This window comes from Apostichopus japonicus, chromosome 10 (assembly GCF_037975245.1).
Source record: "Apostichopus japonicus isolate 1M-3 chromosome 10, ASM3797524v1, whole genome shotgun sequence".
Classification (NCBI taxonomy): domain Eukaryota; kingdom Metazoa; phylum Echinodermata; class Holothuroidea; order Aspidochirotida; family Stichopodidae; genus Apostichopus; species Apostichopus japonicus.
The window spans coordinates 16,971,412-16,994,647 of NC_092570.1; the positions used below are offsets into that span (position 1 = coordinate 16,971,412).

General features: G+C 39.3%; 1 protein-coding gene across 2 annotated transcripts; it reads right to left on the reverse strand.

The window, feature by feature from the left end:
• Positions 1-1,016: 1,016 nt before the first annotated feature.
• LOC139975390 (uncharacterized) lies at positions 1,017-22,806 on the reverse strand. 2 transcript variants are annotated; one of them, XM_071983330.1, is made up of 9 exons: positions 22,668-22,806; positions 16,854-16,947; positions 15,488-15,666; positions 13,904-14,006; positions 13,321-13,387; positions 7,386-7,655; positions 5,253-5,377; positions 4,763-4,853; positions 1,017-3,725 (listed from the first exon to the last, which is right to left on the reverse strand). In XM_071983330.1, the coding sequence occupies exons 2-9, from the start codon at positions 16,863-16,865 to the stop codon at positions 3,604-3,606; spliced, it is 969 nt and encodes a 322-aa protein (XP_071839431.1). In that variant the 5' UTR covers positions 16,866-16,947; positions 22,668-22,806; the 3' UTR covers positions 1,017-3,603. The 2 variants fall into 2 exon arrangements, with proteins under 2 accessions (XP_071839431.1, XP_071839430.1); XM_071983329.1 differs by having other exon boundaries at positions 16,854-16,996; positions 22,668-22,800.
• Positions 22,807-23,236: the final 430 nt, after the last annotated feature.

The following is a 23,236-nucleotide window of genomic DNA, read 5'->3' on the forward strand; positions in this document are numbered from 1 at the left end:
TAGTGGATTAGGCAAATAGCCTATAGCATGTCTGTCCAGAGCATACATGGCTAGGTTGAGTAGGCTCTGGCCTGACTCAAAACTGAGATTACCGGCTAGGATTATACTGCTTATGCCCTTATGCCACATTGACAGTATTTGGGAATATGTTGCAAATGGAGGATGTGTTTGAACTTTTGTACAATTCTAGATAAGTTAATAGGCTGAAATATTCTAGGCATAAGTTATGAGCTAGGCCAACCTAAGTTAGAAAAAGGCCAAGACAACGGACAAGGCCTAAGTTAGGTTTAGACTATTTTCCTTGATATTGATAAGCCCAGGATATCATAACCGTCATCCTATGTTATTCTGGCAAGTGGATCTATCGTTAAGGATAAAGTTTTAAGTAAAGTGAGTTGTTGATAATTGCTGTCTTAGGGCTTTATTTAAATCGCATCCGAAAGGACAGCCGTAGCCGGTATAGGGGCCTAGGCTAACAATATCCATAGTCCAGTGACTAACAAAACAGCAGCTGATCGGAGCAGACGACACTAGTAAAGTAATAAGCTTACGAAGAATTACCTGTGAAACTGCAGTCCACTGCCAAATATTTGACGATTCCGGCACCCAATTGCGCATACGATATCACCAGCTCGAGTGATTTATGTCAACTTTAGTTTTGTGATAGACGTAGTGTTTATATTACGTGCCGGTACTGTCTTGCCGTACAAGCAAAGCGCCACCAGTTGAATGATTGGCTTCAGTATATTTCGCTTGACGTCATTCTTCCTACTTCAATTCCTATGGGAAACGCACAAAAGCGAAAGGTCTCGCGCAACCGGAACTACAACAAAATCAAGATCATTCCATTATTTACAAGGGGGTACACTTCTGTTCCGTGTTGTTGTATGCAGTCGCCGGGATTTTGTATTCAAAGATGAATAACAAAACTGTGAATCAATTCGTACCCTCGCTCTACGTGGGACAACATTTAAGCCCATGTAGCACAGAATAGTTCAGTAAAAAGACGTGGCTACTTTTACAGAAGATTTTTTATTTATTTATTTCTACGATCAAAATAAAATAAAACTGTTAGCAAACTGCTTGTCCACTAGAGAGCCTGTGCAAGAGAATGTGTAAAAGTAAGTTGGCCTGACGTTTCCATCCTAGCAGGATGTTCTTCAAAGGCTAAATGACAAGTAACAGTAACAAAAGGGACAAAAGGGACAAAAACACACACAGAATACAGACAGGTTAATAAATGATAAATGATAAAAATGAAATGAAAACTACTGAAATACAAGCACTGAAACACAAGAATACAAATACAAGTACAAATACAAATACAGGGTATAGATAAGGAGGTTCACCCAAAGGGGTTCGGTAACAGTAATTATTTCTAGTCTAAAATGAAATAAAACTGTTAGCAAACTGCTTATCCACTAGAGAGCTGTGTGAGAGAATGTGTAAAAGTAAGTTGGCCTAACGTTTAGATACTATCAGAATCTTCTTCAAAGGCTGAATGACAAGTAACAGTAACAATGCTAGCATCGAAACGTCAGATAACGGTCAAATAACGGGCCTTTCTTGGAATCATCACGGTGAACCTTCCATATCTGTTAACTGAATTAATGTTTATCAAGATCCCCGTTTGAAATAGAACTAACAAACTATTATTTGAGAGATATTGATGACTGTTTGACTAACTTTGTCGTTTTTTTCTTTCACATACAAAATTCGTAATAAATAAGTCGAGAAGAACAGCTCTTATTCTGAAAATTATGTCACAAAAGAAGATTTGTTTCCCCAAAATGTAGCATTTAACCTTGTTTTAGGGAAATGGAGTGTTTTGTCTCAAAGATTTGATAGTAACCGCTTACATTGCAGAGGTTTACACGTTATACCACGCTGCAGTGTTTCAACCAACCATATGGCATATGGGTTCTCATTAGCTGTTAAATGACAATTTACAAAACAAGAGGGTATTTCACGGAGTTGCATATCTATAGTCATAGCAAAATCATGTTAAAGAATAATTTCTTCTGCTCTACATTAAAATAAACTTCATGAAGGCCGCACTAAACAAAACGCCATTTGGAGATTCTGGGAAGAATTGAAAAAGTCGTGATGTTGGCCACAAAATGAAAACACAATAAGGGTTTAGCCTCAAAATATGTCTAATTTGGGCTAAAAATCAAATTTCTGAGATTTGGTCGGGATGGCATTCTAAAGCCAAAATTAGGGTTTTCTATCAAATTTAAAGTCCTTTTCTATTAAATTTAAGCCCTAAAGAGGTATGCGGGATAAAACCTATATAACAATTATGAAACGTTGCTATTAAATATGGTTCTTGCTAATATAAAGATGAATGGTAACGATATTATCCCAGACATATAATCAGAAGGACGCTCTTATCCCTACGCATGATTTGGGAAAAATTGAAAAAGTCGTGATTTTGGGGGGAAAATGAAAAACATTAGAGTATAGCCCTCGCAAAACCTCAAATTTCTTTGTGGATTTGGTAGTTTTCTATCAATTTAAAGTCGTACTCTCAGTTTTAATTTTGTTGGCACTGAGAGGTATGCGGGAAAAATTCTACATAACAACACTAAAACATTACCAATAAATATGATTTTAGCTAATGTAAGGATGCATAGTAACGATACTATCCGGGCTATATAATCAGAAGGACGCTCTTATGGGAAATTCTATTTAAATTTTTAGTTTCTTTCCAGTTAATAGTTACGCCTCACTGTTGTAATGTGTTTGATCCGCAAATATGTAAACAATTGAATACATTTACATACCATAAGTCAACATTTACAATATAAACACGACGGTAACAATTAATACTGGTTCTATCAGCATATTGTCTAATACAACATGAGAGAAAAGGCGAATTAAAACGGTCAACTAAGTTTAAATAATTGAATACAAATACGTAATATTTACAATACATCTTTTCCTTCTGTTTGTTAAATTTCATACTTGTTTATTTAAAATTGCTGATTTCTATCAAGAGTCTGAAAACGTTTGCCTATAACCTTATGTAGCTATTGACCACAAAAGTATCGTTTGTTTGAGAAAGCCGATCATGGAGGTTACAATCAAACGGGAAAAAGCCAACAGAACAATTATGAAACATAACTCTTGAATACGATTTTAGCTATTTCAGGGATGAATAGGAACTATAACAGATATATAATCAAATATAATAATATGTCAAATTTGGGCAAAAAAAAATAATCAGATTTTTGAGATTTGTCGGGATACTCTCTACGGCCTTCTAAACCCGAAACTAGAGTTTTCTATCAATTAAAGTCGTATTCTCAGTATTAAATTTACGCCATAAGAGGTATGCGTGAACAATTCTACATAGCAATAATAAAACGTTACCTATCAATATGATTACGATACATTTTTTCCTTCTTTTTGTTAAACTTCATTCTTTTTTATTGAGAATCGCTGATTTCTATTAACCCTGTCAACGTTCGTAACGTAATATCGTAATAAAGTAATGTAATTATTGACGTCAGACTCTATACTTTTGTTTTTTTGACAAAGCCGACTATTTGAGGTTACAATGAAATTGAGTCCTAACTTATTATTAAGCTATACATTATTTCAAAATATAGGTGGATAAATATTTTTTAACGATACAAGTTTAAATTCACTTGCTTTTGCCGCGCTGTCCCCAAGATCAATTGTGTTCCCGTTCACGGTCCAGTAGGTTACGTCACCTTTTGCTGTAACATATAAAGAAGGAAACAACCGACAGTGAAATAAAAAATGCGTTGAGGTAACTTCCGATTACGTAATATGCTTTATCTGTTAGAAATGCCATATATTATGCATACTGAAACACTGATACATGTGCAAAAACAATATGGTAGGTATTCTACATTGACAAGTAAATTTAATGTCAAAACTTCAATGTCTTTAATAGTTTGTGTCAAGTAAAGACAGTTTTAAAATGAGAATATTGCAAAAACCAATGGTTTAGCTTTGTTCTGTAACATAAAAGAAGTCAGATATAAAGCTAACAATTTGGCATTTTACTACGGCGATATAGGGTGCACAGTATTACTTACAAAGCTTTCAAAATGTTCACAGTTTGACCTCTGCCGACCTCAAATGAATTAAAAAAAACAGACTGCAAAACTCCAAAAAGAGTACCGTTGTGGGCTTTCTATATAAGAATGTCGTTTCTAAAAAAACATCTGTCAATAATCAACCTGCCTTTGACTTTAAGCAAAGCTAACAATCGGTGGGAATGTATACCGCATCCAATTGATCGAAACAATATTTACATAGCTCGATCAAATTGAGTTAAAGGGCTATTCCGGTGGCTGCAGTTGACTGCTTGACACACACAAAAATGGAAATGTTTTACAACTTCGTGTCAAAACCACATCTTCATAACGTTTTGTTTTACAAAGATTTTCAAATTTGGCATATATTTCGTAAATGTATCTGACAACAGCAGAATAAATGATGTCATTACGGCAATAATTTTGTTTCTCTTCATAATATCAACTTCCCTTATTCACAGAGGAAGTACGTAAAATTGCATTTTGATGACATTCTTAATACAGAGAACATTGACAGCTAAGCAAAGATTCCAAAGGTACCGCATTTCAGGGATAAAACTAACAGCCTGGAATGTTTCTTTAACTTGAAGTGAAGTGTTACCGTGCTGTCATATAAAGATCTCTTTAATATTTTGGTTTAAAAACTTAATACTAAATACGTTACAATTTATATGAAATGTTTAGATACGTACCGTCTTCGTGTTTGATGCGATATGATTTGCTGGTTGTCTCCTTGAGAATGAAAAGTGCATCTGTAGGTAACGATGGACTATTATTCCATGGCTGGGTGCGAAAAGAAAGAGCATCATGATAGAGAAATACACAACAACAAAAAATAAACATTGTACTTAAGTTGGTTGTCCCAGTATAGCTTGATTTTATGAACATAGTTTGTTTACTCTGCATGCATTTGAGAGATACCCTGCACATATTCACTCCCTATGCCACATCTTTCCACCTCCCCACTTCATTCCTATACTGCCTTTGCCCTGCTACCCTACCCCCCTTTTTTACCTCCCCGGCCCATAAATAACATTGAGTGGTGTTTTCTTGGCTTTCCAACTTTCAAAGATATTTTAACAATGAAATTCCAGTTTGCCTTGCATTCGTCGTCGTGTAAGACTAACAAATGAAGAACTATGGATGAATATGATGAATGGATGTAGGTCTTACAAAACTTACTCCAATTGTTATGTTGCATCCAGAAGTACCGATTTCCTTACTCAGGTAATCCTCAGGAACGAAGTTTACCCCTTCTTCCCCATTTGGAGCTCGTTGTTCAATGTATTTGTACATCTTGAATATCCCTGACGAGCAAAAAAAAAAAAAAATACTGAAAGCATATAGTTGAATTTCCGTTTTGTGCCAAGAGCTGTAATACCAAGTGTAAAAGATAAATTATTTGGATGATTAAAAAATGTCAAAGGAATGATTCCTAAGCCATAAATGTTAGAATCGCTTTCAAAACAAATATGTACAGTGGATATACATGACCTTTACCTAATTTGCATTCTAATCTCTGGTTGCTATGGGCGTATGAGAATAACTAACAGCTGATCGAACCATCATGATATTATTTGAAGCCTTATACTGTGTATCGGTGACTTTAGTGAGAAGAAAAAAATACTGATTTTGTCCATCTTTTTAGTTTGAACTTAAATGTATCAACGCGTTCGAAATATTTTGGAAGACAAATGAACATGTTTCGACTATAAAACATATCTGATACGAAATTGAGATATCGAAGCATTCCATTAATGGAAATATCGAACGGTGTGTGTTAATAAAATATTCGATCACGTTCAGTAAGTGAAACACTTTTCAGCATTTCTCGTGGAATTAGTCAATGACGCAATGTCTAAGACAAAGTCTTAAATTGTTACATATTCCACTGCCGAGAAATTACGCCATGTAAAACTGCACTTTCTACCATCATTGGGAGATTCATAATTATGAGAACGGGTAACCAGGGAGCTGCTATACCAAGAGTAGCAGCTCCCCGGAGTAACTATCAATGACGGAGATTTCAGCATGCTGAATAGGTGCCTGTTAACATCGTACGGGTTGAGTTGTCTGTTCTGATACAGGGTTTCGATGGTGCAGCGTACTGGAAACAAAATTGTCCCGGTACGGCTTCATAAAAGATTCACTGCAAGATTGAGTAAAACTACCGGCCAACGAAAGTTCAGTGCGGTTTTCCTTTCTTCTTTATCGGCTAATAAGCAGACCATCATCGATTATGGATTTAATCCACACATTGAAAGGCCAAATGTGGAAACTACATAGGATAATCTTTTATTCAGTACTTGTATTTGACATTTGACAGTGATACCACGTCTATAATTGTCTTATATATACCAAGGACCGTATTTATTACTGTAGCCTACTCTGCGCTTTCCATTCTTTATATATACTTGTTAGACGGTTTTAGACCTAAGCTATGTCGACTACGTGCAATGCATAGGTATTTTGTCGAATCTGCCTTTGAGTGATAAAGTTAGCTATGGATGTTACTACAGTGAGTTAGGCAGTTAGTACTACTGCAGTTGTTCGGCTACAACTACTAATTTGACACACTGACTAAAGCTTTGCCAACAAAAATTACAGTGACACAACCTTGCAGTTGGCATGAAATTCAATCTGTTTTCATATTGTCAATTTGAATGTTTATCTTGCCATAATTTAAAGGGTTATGTGTAGACCAAACTTCTGATAGCAGATTCCCTGTGTATGTGCATAGTATCTAACAGATGAAATGGGTTTTTTTTAAATGGTTTAAAAAGTAGAGGTAAAATCGGGACGGTGAAGAACTGAAAGTAAAGCAAAAAGAAGACAGAAAGTGAGGAAGGAAAGGACAAAAGGAAAGGAAGAGAGATAAGGAGGGAAAGTTAATGGAAAGACAATTGAAAGAAAGGGGACTTGAAAAGTAAGAAATGAGAAGAGTAGAGGTTATTGACGATGAGAGGCAGGAAGAGAAGAAAATGGGGCTTGATAATGGAGGGAAGGACAGATGGGACGAATAGTGAGGCAATCAGGGCGTACCATATATAGAATTTTCGGTACAATCGTGATTTCATCTGCTTCAAGTGAGGGGTCGTTAAGGCACCTGAGGCTAACGAAGTCGTATCTAAGATCCACCATGTCCGAACAGTCTTAAATCGCTGACGCTTCTCAGCATAGAGCGCGACTTCTTAGGGGACGAGTAAGTTTGATGCAATAAAGAACACTGAGAATCATTGCTCGTTTTCGCGGTTCTCCTGCATACAAATATCACAACATGCGCAATCCTAATATGTTATAGTACAGTTTACTTACCACTCTTTCCATTAGAATCCGCGCTAAGGAAGAGTTTTGGCGAATGTTTTGGCAAATAATGGAGAGATTTCGTTTGATCATACATGATTCTCACTTCACTCGGACATCCCTCACGTCTCCAGCTATTCTTGCCAAGGCATTGATCATCGCCCATTATTGGAGGACATGATGTAACGATGGCGCGTTGAAAGAGAGGACACAGGACCTCCTTCCACTCACTGAGAGGCGTCCTCCAGTAGAATCCAAATTGATGAATAACCGGATAATCTCCTGCGAATTAGATTAATCCATCAATTGAAATCTTGTACATCATTTGTATATAATCACGTGGCACCATACACGCAGTATGATAAGGAATCCACACCTTTGTCAGCTCTTGGATTTTACCCAAGTTCACCCATGTCAACCGTAAAGGCGTCTGCAGCCTTCCACTCTACATTCATTTACATCCTTATGTAAACCTCTACTTCCATCTGTCTACCTGTAACGTCCCAATCACATTACGCTCCCGATACTAGCACATATATAAATATAATTATATGTATATATATATATATATGTATATGTATATGTATATATATATATATATATATATATATATATATATATATATATATATATATATATATATATATATATTGTAACGCCGCCAACGTCTGGTAGTGTAAAACCTGTCTCGAAACCAACTGGAGGAGGGTAGGGGAGGTAGATGGGGGACGGGTACAGATTAACTCTAAATCAGGAGGCAGACACCAAAGTTGTATGTTTAATAAAAGTATAATTTCTCATCTCGTTCTACATCTACAGCGTATAATACACAATATTTACATTTGCCCAATATAACGTACTGGGGTCGGGCACAACCCAAGGATACGGAGGCATAACACTGGGGCTGCGCAAGGGTCGGGCAGTCTAAACGTCGGCAATCCACCGGTGTCGGGCAGCACAGGCTTCGGGCATTCCGCTTGACTCGAGCAGCGCAGGTGTCGGGCAATCCGCTGGACTCGGGCAGCGCAGGTGTCGGGCAATCCGCTGGACTCGGGCAGCGCAGGTGTCGGGCAATCCGCTGGACTCGGGCAGCGCAGGTGTCGGCAATCCGCTGGACTCGGGCAGCGCAGAGATGCGGGCACTCTTAAATGCTTTAACACATTTGTTTGGACTTAGCAAATATCAAAGGCTTGACCACGAGCCCCCGGAAGGAAAGTTCCTCGTCTTGCACTCGACCGACTCTCCGACTCACTCATTTACGAAAGAACCCTTCACTAAATACCCCGGAAATAACCCCCGTATACACACGTCCGTATCTAAACTGTAAAAAAAGGCTTAGACCAATCAGGGACTACCTGTATATAACTACGATGAGTTGCGACCAATGGGATCGACTCACACACCCACCGCCGTGCCTGCCTATGCCAGTCACGGGAATACATCGATATAGCAAAATTACGTAATCAGTTCCTGTTCCGGATAAACATCTCTCGTTACCTCCGCGGAGCGCAACAGATGTAACCCCTGAGGGAACGAAACGTATCTCACTAAGGAAAAGTCGTAGCTTTCCGCTACAATATATATATATATATATATCAGGTCAGGTCAGGTCAGGTCTTACCTGCTACTGATAACCTATCAAACCAGTACCACCTGTATTAGGGTCGAGCTGTCAGCGACTAAACTGTCAACCCCACCTTTTTCCTGGAGGAATCAAGTGAGGAGGGTGGCTGGACACCCTGATGGAATTAAAAACAAGATCCATTTGTACAAGGGCGGACGAGCTCAATCTTGGGAGCCAACGGCCATCTAGCAAAAGCTGTTCATTTTGTACAGTATTCTCCTACTCACTGCCTTGTGAGTGCTACGGATAGCGTAAGGCTAAGGGAATTAACCCTGACAGAAAATTTGGAGTGGAGCCCCGTAGACGGTCTGAATTGTCATTGGCAACCTTTCCGGCAACTCCTGCAACCATCCCAATGCCAGACGTACTGCTCTGCTTTCCTCTGGAGTACATTGGTGAGGTCAAGAGGGGGGAACTTGAAGCATAAGATTTACCTTGGGCAACTCAGGATCCCCATATGAACTGCCCAGGCTTTGCGTCATGGAGAGGACACTTCATCCTTGTGCTAGCAACACAAGGGCACAACACGGAAGACAGCAGTTACGGGTCATAAGTCAATTCTCAATTGTCGTAGAGATGGACGCCACGGGTTGTCTTCGTCGGTGGGAGGAGTCATTGTAACTCCAATGATCAGCTACCGCCCGCCAAAACTGGGCAGCCCCCAGCCAGTAAGGTGCTGATCCGACACGGGCTACATGCTTCTTTGGGTGCAAGGGGCTTAGGGTGCTAAGCACCTGAACTGTGGACCGAAATACCTACGTTCCCAGCAACACAAGAAGAAATTTTAAGAAACTTCCAGCACTTCGTCTGGCAAGCTGGAATGTTAGAACTATGACGCCAGGCACTTCAGAAGATCTCCAGAACATCAACGACATCCGAAAACAGCCGCCATTGATGCTGAGCTTTGCAGACTGAATATAGACATTGCTGCCCTACAAGAGACAAGACTTGCAGATGATGGGTCAGTACAAGAAAAGGATTACACATTCTTTTGGAAAGGGAAAGCCAAGGAAGAGAGACGTGAACATGGAGTTGGATTTGCAGTAAAGTCATCCCTACTGCCTATGACAAAACCTCTCGTTGGTGGAACAGAGCGCTTGCTATCTCTCCGCATAAACACCAGTAAGGGCATAGTTAACCTGGTGGCTGCATATGCTCCAACTCTCGCTGCCAGTCCTGATGTGAAGAACAAATTCTACAGTAAACTCGATGAGCTCATTGGTCAACTCCCAGAATCGGAAGACCTCTACCTGCTAGGTGACTTCAATGCAAGAGTCGGTGCTGAACATGATTCCTGGCCCACATGCGTCGGTCACCATGGAGTAGGAAAGATCAATGAAAATGGTCAAAGACTTCTGGAACTCTGTTGCAACAGGAACTTGTGCATTACAAACACCTACTTTCAGCACAAAGAAAAACATAAAGTGTCCTGGATGCACCCACGCTCACACCAGTGGCATCAGCTTGACCTGATCATCACTAGAAGAAGTCGCATTGGAGATATGCATACAACCCGCAGCTACCATAGCGCTGACTGTGATACCGACCACGCTCTAGTCATCAGCAAAGTGTACTGCAGCCCAAAAGGATACATCATGCCAAACCAAGAGGTCTCCCAAAGATCAACACTGCCTGTACTGCGGATACTGTAAAAACCCACAAATTCAACGCATCTATGAAGAACTTTGGTCCTGCTCTTCCTGATGAAACTGCAGAATCAAGATGGTGTCAGCTTAGCTCCTTCATCTACCAGTCAGCCATTGATGCTTTTGGGAGGAAGAAAAGACAAAACACCGACTGGTATGATCCCAACTTGAAAGTTATTGAACCTGCAACAACAGCCAAGAGACAGGCTCTTATAAGATGGAAGCAATATCCAAGTGCCAAGACCTTGAGTGCCCTTAGGAAATCTAGGGCTGAGAGTCAGAGGATTGCCAGGAAATGTGCTAATGATTATTGGACTCAGCTGAGCACCTCCATCGAACAGGCCTCCACTAGTGGCAACATCGGGGCCATGTATGAAGGAATCAGGTAGGCAACTGGGCCAGCTGTAAAGAAGTCAGCACCCCTGAAGACAAAATCAGGTGAGATCATCACTGACCCAAACAAGCAGATGGACAGATGGGTGGAGCATTACCTTGAGTTATACTCAACAGAGAACACGGTCTCCGAAGATGCCATCAACTGCATCCCTGTCCTACCAGTACTAGAGAACCTAGACAAGGAGCCTACAATGATTGAGCTTGAAAAAGCTATTGATGCACTATCCAGCGGCAAAGCTCCAGGAAATGATGCCATTCCACCGGAGGTCATCAAAGAAGGAAAAGCTACACTTCTACCCCATCTCCATGAGCTTATCTGCCTCTGCTGGAGAGAAGGACAGGTACCACAAGGCATGCGTGATGCCAAGATAGTGACCCTCTTCAAGAACAAGGGTGACAGGAGCGATTGCAATAATTATCGTGGAATATCCCTCCTCAGTATTGTTGGCAAGGTGTTCGCACGTGTGGTCCTAGCTAGACTTCAGGTGCTAGCTGACAGGGTGTATCCAGAATCCCAGTGTGGCTTCAGATCAGGAAGGTCCACTATCGACATGATTTTCTCTGTGAGACAGCTCCAAGAAAAGTGCAGGGAACAGCAACAACCACTATTCCTAGCTCTCGTCGACCTTACCAAGGCTTTTGATCTTGTTAGCCGCAGTGGACTCTTCAAGCTGCTGCAGAGGATAGGATGTCCTTCGACACTCCTCAGCATCATCATGTCCTTCCATACAAACATGAAGAGCACAGTCATCTTCAATGGCAGCACCTCCAAACCCTTTGAGACCAAAAGTGGAGTTAAGCAGGGCTGCGTGCTTGCGCCAACCCTGTTCGGAATATTCTTCTCTCTGCTTCTGTCGTATGCCTTCCAGACCTCTACTGATGGGATCTATATCCACACCAGGCACGATGGCAAACTGTTAAACCTAGCCCGTCTGCGAGCCAAGACCAAGATCACTCGTGTTCTGATCAGGGAGTTGCTGTTTGCTGATGATGCAGCTTTTACCAGCCACACCGAAGAGGGACTCCAGCATCTTATGGACTGCTTCTCCCAGGCATGCAGAGAATTTGGCTTAACCATCAGCATAAAGAAAACAGAGGTCATGGCACAGAACACTTCATCTATTCCAGCAATCAGGATCCTTGACGCCACACTTGTAGTAGTGGACAACTTCAAATATCTGGGCTCTCTGATGTCAAGCAACTTGTCCCTGGATGGTGAGATCAACGGGCGCATTGGAGAAGCAGCCACAGTGATGTCTAAACTCAACACCAGAGTCTGGACGAATAAGAACCTGACGCTGCACACCAAGCTCAAAGTCTACCAAGCATGTGTTCTCAGTACGCTTCTCTATGGCAGCGAGACTTGGACAACATATACCAGGCAAGAACACCGACTAAATGCTTTCCATCTCAGATGCCTCCGCAAGATCATGGGCCACACATGGGAGGACAAGGTCACCAACAACGATGTTCTGTGCAAGGCTAGGTCAACATCAATCTATGCAATGCTCAGTGAACGTCGGCTACGCTGGCTTGGACACGTCTCCCGTATGGACAAAGGACGCATCCCAAAGGACCTACTGTATGGTCAGTTGGAGTGTGGCACAAGATCCACAGGTCGCCCACAGCTCAGATTCAAGGACTTGTGCAAAAGGATCTCCTGTCAGCCCACATTGACATCAACACCTGGGAAGACATAATAGTAGATCGCCCCTCCTGGAGAAATGAAGTGAAACAGGGAATAGATAGAGCAGAGCAAGACAGAAGAGAGCAACAAGACCTCAAGCGCCAAAGAAGGAAGGAATCTAGCTCTAGCTCAAAAGAAGATACCATCCATGTCTGCATTGACTGTGCTAAGGACTGCCACTCAAGGATAGGCCTGTACAGCCACCGCAGACGCTGCTCGAAAGTAACGGAACGCAATCCATCGTCTGCACAGACGGACGGAGGCCAATGAAGATGATGATATATATATATATATATATATATATATATATATATATATATATATATATATATATATATATATATATATATGTAAAGTAAATGAATAAAGAATAACACACCAGAAAAATTCCACTTCACGGCGAAGGTAGGAATCGAATCCCCGAACCTCTTTTACGAACCGAAGTCCGTACCACTCGACTACAGGAATTCTGCTGGCCCGGTATTTGGTGAGGGTGTCCGCGTACAGAGCGGCAGGCCCGGGTTCGAATCGCGGATCTTTCTCACTTATATAGTATATGAAACTGTCTAAAAAGACAGATATGATGTCATTTACCTTCCATGGTGACGTTGAACATCACGATGAAAGGCACTGTTTCTTTTTGTAATTTCCTCCTGAATTCCTGCAAGAGAATATGACGGTACTTTGTCAGTCTTTGCTTTTGTAGCCTCTCAGACTGCAGATAACTCATGCAATCCCCACTCCACCCGTCCAATTGTGCACATAGGTGCTTTCTCCTTCCATTAACCAACCCCCCCCCCTCCCCTTGCCCTAAAAGCTGGACAGTCATAATGATTACATTGCATTTATGTATACCTGTTAAATGGAAGGGAAAAAAACAGATTTGAGTTTTTGTAAGTTAAAAACAAAGATTTGGTGTTTAATATAAACAACATTCTCATTCTGTGTAAACAATATGGCATGCGATCAGGAGTAGCAAGTGACCGAGCGATATGGAAGAACAACAAGAACGCTGAAAATTTACTTTAAAAAAACGTGATAACGTTCGTTTCGCCGCTACGACAAAGATATCGTATGGAAGAGCTTTTGAAGCCTGTTGCTATTTGGTTTCAATATGAACATACCATGGTAAACTTACACTTTAATAACCCAAACTTGCTCTGCTGCGCTTACTCACCAGCATTACAAGGTTGCCACCTCTGATGATCTCCAAAATGGATTCAACTGTGCTTTTTTTATTTAACTGGATTTGATTCACCGAAATTAACTCATCTTTTTCTCTGTGAATTAAAATGAAGACCATCATTGCATTCGTCTGCTTCATGAATATCCATTCACCGTTACGTTCAATTAGCAATACTATATATTATAGTTACCAATGGGAAACTATTAGTGTAAAGCTAACATATATGGTATGTACGTATATGATATGTGCGTATACGGTATATGGTATGTACGAATATGGCATGTACGTAGGCCTATATGGAATGCACGTATATGGTATGTACGTAAATGGTTTGTACGTATATGGTATGTACGTATATGGTGTGTTCATATATGGATATATGTAGTACGTATATGTTATGTATGTTTATGGTATGTAAGAATATGATAAGTACGTATATGGTATGTACGTAAATGGTTTGTACGTATATGTACGTATATATTATGCAAGTATTTGTTATGTACGTATATGTTATGTACGACTATCGTATGTACGCATATGGTATGTATTCATATGGTATGTACGTATAGGCCTATGGAATATTATAAATTAAAAAAATTGCAGACAAAGATTTTGTAAATATGCTTTCCTACAAATTGCGTTTAGTTAATTTGCCACATCTGAGGAGTACCATTTGCTTCCCCTTCATGGTAGGTGACTGTAAAAAGCAATAAGTTGCATAAGTACAGCATAAGTAGGCTACACTTCAATCACACCAGGAATCATGAAATTAAGAAACCTGCAAATTTTAGTCCATGAAATATGAAACCATCATATTGGAATTATTTATATGGAATTAAACTTTCATTAACTGGATAGAAGCAGCCGATTGGTTGTTAACAGCCCTGACAAGAGGGGAGTTTGGTCAATTGGGGTGACTGCATCCCCCCGGGACCCACGGTCACAATGTAGAGAAGACCGGTCATATAAGACATATAAGCAGTGCCAAAAGAGACATAATTGTCCTCCAGGCCTGATCTGGTTATTGGCAGGCTCGTAGCCAAGGGGGGGGGGGGGCGAAGGGGGCAGCCGCCCCCCCCCCCTTGAGCAAATTTTAAAAAAATAATGTTTTTTATGATATTGCTAGTAATTTCAAAGACAAAATGCTAAGATGCAACTTACAAGGCCTGGGAAGTGCCATTTCCAGCGATCTGGAAGGCATTTTCAGCCCAAATTTTCTTGTACGCTTCGCGCCAATCATGGTGGCGCTACGCTTAGATGGTTTGCAATACCGTATCTACGCCTCAGATAGTTTGCCTACATTTTCGCCCTCCCTTGGCAAATTCCTGGCTACGCGCCTGGTTATTGACACCCCTATTTACGTAAATCTTTAAGTTGGTTGAAATATCGATTATTTTTGGATATTACACAAATTTATGACCACCTTCAAATGCAGCTTTGAGAACCTAAATGTATTTCATTTCTTTCTGAAAGTAAAAAAAAACTGGTTGATTACAGTAAGTACTCATAACTAAAGTACGAATTTAGAACTATTTTTATTATGACGACAGAGGAATGGGAATTCACAAGATTCACCTTATTCCAGCGGAGTGAACAATTCCTCCATCAGTCACTTCCTCAAAGACAAATCTACGATTCCGTCGTCCCTTTGACTTGATGATCAGGGTAGCTCCGTATCTGACTAGTTCCTCCGGTTTAGTTGGATGGACACCTCGCAGTGAACCCCTTCTGTCACCTTTGGATATCTTGGAATTCTAGAGTCGTATATAGAAAGCAGTGAAGATTATATTCAAATACATAAACAAATCTACAGTCAGAATACAAAACATGTGCACAAGGACACACACACACATAATCCTTTTTGATCCCTACTTCAAAATGGCATGTCCCATCCCATCATAATGTGCCACTCTGTATCAAATTAATATCTTGTTTTCAGCCAACAGAAATTCATGCTTTGCTATCAGAAGCAAAGAAACACGATTAGAGGTATAGCTATAGATTTCCTAGGAGTGCTAGCTCAGTGGTTAACGCCGGTGCCTTCCAATCATAAGGTCCCCGGTTCGAGTCACTTCAAGATTAATGTATGTCGTCCAGTTACAGAGTTGTTGACAATTCAATATCATGGACAAACTGCGAACCCTATCCAAAAGTACTTTGAAAGGCTTCTTTGTGAACACATATAATATGTGAACAAAAAATACAATAGATCAGGGCCACCTGAACTATTGTATTAATGTCAAATTAATCGTTAAATTAATCGTGACCGCCTGTATGCATTTGTCTCTCTAAGTATGAATAGCTCTCATCAGTTCGCATGCTTCATGAGTCATCTGCATCTGCGTGTTAATGCCACACCTTAATGCAAATTAACGAGGTTGACACATTTGTGTAGGCCTACGTTATCGGTCTAGTATGCAGATATATGGGGTTCTGCAGACGAAAAGTTGTGTCTCACACACTTTCCTCTTGATCCAAGGGATCCTCTTGATCCGAAATAAAATGACGATAAAATGAAGCCAACGACTATGAATAGTGTCTCTCTTTTGGGGGGGGGGGGGCATCTTGTTCTTCCATAAGTTGAATTGTTGGGGAAGTTGTAAGTACTTAGGTCTATTCTATACTACCTAATATCAGTATTCAAAGAACAACTACAGACAGGAAGGTCAACTATATAGGCTCAAATGGCCGGCCATATTAGTGCCAAAAGTGTACTCTCGTTATCAAAACTCTTCCTGGATGCCTTTCTTGAGACTGCATGTTAACGAGTACAAGAGGGATACGGAGAAGAACTTGACTCAGGAAATTGTTATTGATGGCGAAAGAACTATGACGAAAGACACTTTCTCTGTTTCTACCACGAAAAAAAAATTGCAAGCTAAGATTGTAAATACTATTTTCTTTACCAGAAATAAGTTGAGTATGGTCATATTTAACTTACCGATATTCCCATTTTTAGTAGCCGATATGCCGTAGTAGTTATCCAGCAAGCAATGTCTTTCTTCAACGATTACTCACCGCAAACTAAACAGATTCTGCTCGCGTTCACAATTTTCAAGGTACGCAAATAATTACCACATGATACTAAACATGTTAAATATAGAGCAATAGTTCAATAGTTCGAGTGGTTACCACGAGCAACCGATACAAAACAAGAAAGTATCAATCTTTGTTTAATATCACCAATACCGGATACTACAACGTATGTATGACCTGGGCGATAGCGTCTTGCGTGAGTGACCGTGAGATGGTGTTTGTTGTGTATATATATATATATATATATATATATATATATATATATATATATATATATATATATATATATATATATATATAACATATATATATATATATATGTATATATATATATATATATAAATATATAACAGATATTTAAAATTGTAATGCGGGTTTGAAGTGGGCCAAAGGTGTAATATTTTCAGGTTTATTTAAGCGTTAAAAACATATTTGATTAAACGACCATTTTCCTTTCCCCACTGTTCACAAACAGGCAAACTACTCTTTCTTTATTCTACATTCAATATTTTCGAAGAAATGATATACAGCAAATTTCGTACTCATACAACATATTTTTAGAAGTAAAGGTTACATGAATGCATTTTTCTATCAACTATTTTTTTTTTAATTCCTTTCTATCCCCTCAGACTGCGTTTTAAGGTAATTTTTTGTTAAAAGAAAATACAAGTTCATTTGGCTCATTCTGATTTCTTGTCAGTTTTGTGCAGAGAGTAAAATCAAGACAACTTCATCAAGACAACAAGATCCGTATATGTGAACTTCCAACTCGCATCGAAAAACTATGATAACTAAATAACTAATTATGATAACTAACTAACTAAATAACTAACTATGGTAACTAACTAACTATGATAACTAACTATGATAACTAACTATGATAACTAACTATGATAACTAACTATGATAACTAACTAACTATGATAACTAACTAACTATGATAACTAACTATGATAACTAACATAACTAACTAACTATGATAACTAACTAACAATGATAACTAACTATGATTACTAACTAACTATGATAACTAACTAACTATGATAACTTACTAACTATGATAACTAAGATAGCTAACTAACTATGATAACTAACTTACTAACTATGGTAACTAACTAAATATGATAACTAACTATGATAACTAACTCTCACAAATGAACATGTAATTTTTCGCTATGGCATGTCGTTAGTTCCTCACGTCAAAATATTTCGGGCTTTCTGTCTTTCTGTTTATCAGACGAGATTTTGCTATACAATTCAAATACACAGTTTGTATATTAATATCTTTCCCTCTGTAGCTATTGTCGTGTCATAATGTTGAGTATATATATAAACTTCGTTAAGTCATTTATAGCCCAAATCTGGCTGTGAACCTACCCCCCAGCCCACCATCCCCTCCCTCTGCGGCACTGCGGTTATGTGGCACATTTCCCAATTTTATGACAAGACCTCACAAGTGCCCTTTTCATAAATAGTATCGTCGGTTGTAAAATAAATTACCCCTTTTCAATTTTGTATATTCAAAAAGTACCCTTTTGGTTTGTAAAAAATAAACTCTTTTCTAACCTCTGTTGGGTCAAAATGACATCATCACTTTCAATTCTCATTCATCTAGCAACATTTAGAGTTGTTAAAAAGTTATTTCCAATTAAGAAGAATCATTATGTTTGGTTATAAATTATTAACCATAAATCAGAGGAAACCACATGCCGTCAATATGTTTTTCCCCTCATAGATTGCAGGTTAGTTAGATTGTGTCAGACCTGCACTTCTGTTACCTGGTTTCTTCAGAATATCGAAAACTTAAGAAGACAATAGGAAGGCAGCTATAAGCAAGCCAAAATTCTCTAAACTACTCCTTTTATAAAACCATTTTGATTGATTCAAATGTACTACCCCATCAGCCCATTTTGATTGATTGAACTGTACTACTCCATGAATTTCAACTTGCCATTCATCTAGCAATGTTAAAAGTAGCTAAGTCATTTAAATTAAGAAAAATCTTTCATCCATTTGTTTGTTTTCGTTTAAACTCCTTTGGCCTGAGTCAAATGGCGGCATTACTTTAACGTCCCATTCCCTAGCAACGTTTAGACTTTTTAAAGTCATTTATTAATGTAAGAATCATTACGCTTGGTTTTATTGATCGACCTTAGGTCAACTGAAAAAACTATATGCCGTCGAAGGTCAAGTCAGACAGGTGAATCTCAGGTCACCTGGGCCACTCTGGATGTCTCCATTATTCCTTAAGCCTAACTGCATACTATGGAAATGAGAATTTATTCTTGATCCCCCTTTGTACCCTTAATTGCCTACGGGCCCGGGCTATATTTATCTGATTATAAGGGGATTCACATCCTACAAGCTTTTAGTAGCTTCCTTGTGTAATCCCCTCAACCATTTATCATGTTTAAGTCTCCTGTACATTCTTTGAACATTGTTGGTTGAAATACAGTTGAATTGAATTGAATCTCCTAACATCTGTTTTGAAGCCACCATCTTGATATGTTTAATCTGCAAAGAATATTGATTAACACAAAATATCGCCGGTGATTCCCCGGGGTTACAACACACTTAAAAGTAAACATGTTGTCTTGATTACACATGAGCACTATCGGCTCCAAAAAGGATATTTGGGGGGGGGGGGGTGATAGTAAACAAGAGAAAGATACACAAAGCCTCTCGTTGGTTCCATTGCTTGCTTTCTTGCTTTGTTCTGTTCTATTGTGGTGGTTCGTACGATCACTCAACAATTGACGCGATATGCTATGTATACGTCAATCGTTTCCATAGTGACGGGTAAATAATCAAATCGAGTCAATACGTGACGCAAATTGTGTCCTCATTTGTAAACTCAATCTTGATTTCGTCACATAAAAGAATCTCAACATCCGCTTCCAGTGATTAAAGTACCAAAACGTGTGGCCCCATTAGTTTTTCTCACGGTCAACTTTAACAAATCTTCTCGGTACCGGGTCTTGAGATTTGAATGGAACAGTAAATAGGGCTCTATGAAAGACTTCATAGAACGACCTCGATGGTTGTCGCAGTAACAGTCTGTTAAACAACCTAAAGAAGGTTATTGCCTTTCTCTTCAACATCTTTTTGATGACCTGATTACTTGCAGACTTGCAGTTATTTCAGCCTGGACACTGTATAATATCTTTGAGCTCTGTAATATTTTGATATATCGTTGTTATGTATCCTCCTCAACATATGGTAGCATACGCCCATTGAAAGCCCCATTGACTTACACACTAAATCACAAAAGTAATGTGGTCTCTAAGTCTAGATAGAAGTTTTCACTAGCTTAACGCTACCCATCACCGGATAGCTGACAAATTGGCCTTTCATGGCACCATCAATTTTCCGTATAATGACCGTGTAGATTTTTTGCTATCCGAGCCGGAAGTTTTTGTCACTTGTAAACAAACCTCTTCACTCAGTGGTAAACAAATTTCCTACGCTGCTCCTGGGAGGCCTAAAGGGGTCTAAAATTGCCTCAATTGACCCAATTATCTCACCACATGTACTTCCATTCATGCTCTTCAACATGCAAGCCACAAAAAACTAGATCATGATTGATAACAGGTCACAAAAGATGTTCTCCTGCTGCTTTTTGGCACTTTTCCTGAGATAGGAGAACAATCGAGCGGATGGATATAGACTCTAATAGGAGTATGCCACCATATATACTCTGTGGTATAGCGCCATGTAAGGAGAAGAAACAAAATGGCCGAATAAAGTAATATTCCTATACACAAATCGATCTCTGTTTTCCTTGAACAACACTATATCCTCATCGATCTTGTCTTTTCTCTGTCAGTGTACTGCATTTTTAGTTGGAATATTTGCTTCGAAAATGCTCTGTTTGTATATGGCTTGAGACAGAGTGATCGGTTTAGATACTGCTTATCCAGACATTTTCGTTGCACTTCTGTCGTGTTATTAATCCCAGATCCGTCTTACCATCGGAGTCTCACTGTTGCCATGCAGCAGAATATTGAATATGTAACAAACCAACCATATTCTATGAAGAGCCGTATATGAAAATATACGACTTTGATTCTATGCATGAAAGAGGGCTCTCGCTGTATTATCCCTTCGTGTGCAGGGCACTTGGGTCCCATTGACTGTGTTTTTCGTCTGGTAAAAAGCCTTAAATAGTCTGACGATGACCAAAAACGAGTCTCTTCTTTGTAGCATTCTCCACGAGGAGATCTCGGCTTTGTGAAGCCGGAGCGAAGGGGGTTTCCTTGCGTCCACTTTCAATATATATTGAAGATATTCTATGTAATGCAAATAAGGTAACCGTTTTCTCATTTTCACTTCGTTCTTTTTTTGCCAACTAAGATTTCTTTTAACTTTGTTTTAACACTAGATCGAGGTCCCTGAGCCCGTGCCCATCTGGTCCAATGGGAAATCCGGTACTGGAAACTTTTGAATCGACCCTAAAAGATATATCAAAATGCTTCCTCTATGCCATATGGGCTTCTATTTAGATACATGCTATTCAAGGGCTGCCATGGTATAAGATTACAAGCTTCGTTAATGTTAAGTCATTGCTGATTGAAGGGCTCTCACGGTGGTAGTTTAAGTGTATACTAGCCTGTAATCTTTCATCTCCAAAAATATGTTATTTATACTGTATGAAATTAAAATTGGTCTAAAGTAATCGCCTCCCCCTCCCCTCCTCTCCCCTTCATGGGTTTTAGTATCATCACACCAGGGTTTGGTGTAAGATTTTACTCATTCTGTACAGAAGACACTTTTCTGCCATTACTTGCCACTGTCTCTCTCTTGAAGCTAGATCAAAGTTTGTGGAAATAATCCAGATAGATTTTAATTGAATTGCTAGTAAATGAAATTTAAAATATGTGCTTCTTTTGGGAATGATTACACAATCCGCAAACGAAACATGATCTAACGAACATGCCATATGCTATACTTGACGAGCTTCCTCATTTTTGAAACTTGCTGCCCTACAACTATATATTGTATCACCGTGTGTTTCAGCAGTGAAGCCTTGAAAAAGTGAGGGCGCTTTGCGTTGTACGGCAGAAACCAGATTATATGTACGTCTTCATACATACATTTTGCATTCGACTTTGAAATTTGAAAGTGATTTTACCCGTTTTTCGAAGAGTACTAGGTGTACTTTCACAACAGCGCCATGTTGTGGCGATCAGAGTGGTAAGAACTATATACTCCTGACTTAAGAACCAGCTTTGAAACTTTATTTTTAATATTTATTTTTAATTTTGCATGCAGCTGTTAGTTTAATGTTCATGTTGCAAAGTGAGTAGTAGTTTATGCTGGTTAACAGATCCCACTTTATGAAGTGTGAGCCCACAATGTCTACATTAAGTCACATTCATCAAAGGATAAAATGTTAGCACGAGTAGTGGCTTAGGCAAACAGCCTATAACATGCATGACTGTCCAGAATATACCTGGCTAGGCTGAGTAGGCTTTGGCCTACCTCAAAACTGGGATTACCGACTAGGATACCTTGACAGTATTTGGGAGTAGGTTGCAAACGGAGGATGTGTTTAAATATTTGTACAATTCTAGATATGTTAATAGACTGAAATATTCTAGGCTTAAGTTAAGACCTAGGCTAACCTCAGTTAAGACAAGGCTACGTACATAGGCTTATGTTAGGCTAAGCCTATTTTCCTAGTGTTGAATTATTAGTGATAAGCCCAGGACATCATTACCGTCACCCCATGTTATTCTGGTATGTGGATCTATCGTTAATGAAAATGAGGTGGTGATATTTGTTGTCCTGGTCGGTCTATGGCATAGGCTAACAATATCCAGGTCCAGTGAATAACAATAGGCCTACAGCAGCTGAGCAGACGATCTGTAATGTAAGGATTCTGAAGAATCTATATACGATACTTATGTTCGCATTGTGAGCTATGAGATACAGCTGATGCAAGCTAGCAGATTGTGAACGACTTATTATCTAAGATCACGGAACCCGTAAAATAAAATAAACAGACATAACCAGAAGAATCGTGTTCATCTTTATTTATTGTTATTCTTAGTACCTGAAGGTCTAAGCGCATAACACTACATGGTGTCAGAAGTAAGCGATTTTAAGCGGAAATTGGCGAAAATCCTTGCTGGTAAGTCAATTTTTATCGACTGTCTGGAGAACGTGTCTGGAGAACGTGTCGAAGTGAACAGGGTAACTGTATGGTACATACAGCATTGTTATATTGTCTTGGTAGGCTACAAAGCTGCCGTGAGTAACATATACCGTTGGGCCTATACAATAACA

What these genes read in the sequence shown, in the direction of transcription:
- LOC139975390 (XM_071983330.1), bottom strand. An exon ending in GTTCACTCCGCTGGAATAAG is followed by an intron (nt 14,007 to 15,487) that starts GTGAATCTTGTG and finishes TTTAATTCACAG; the next exon opens with AGAAAAAGATGAGTTAATTT. An exon ending in GATGCAACATAACAATTGGA is followed by an intron (nt 4,854 to 5,252) that starts GTAAGTTTTGTA and finishes TTTCGCACCCAG; the next exon opens with CCATGGAATAATAGTCCATC.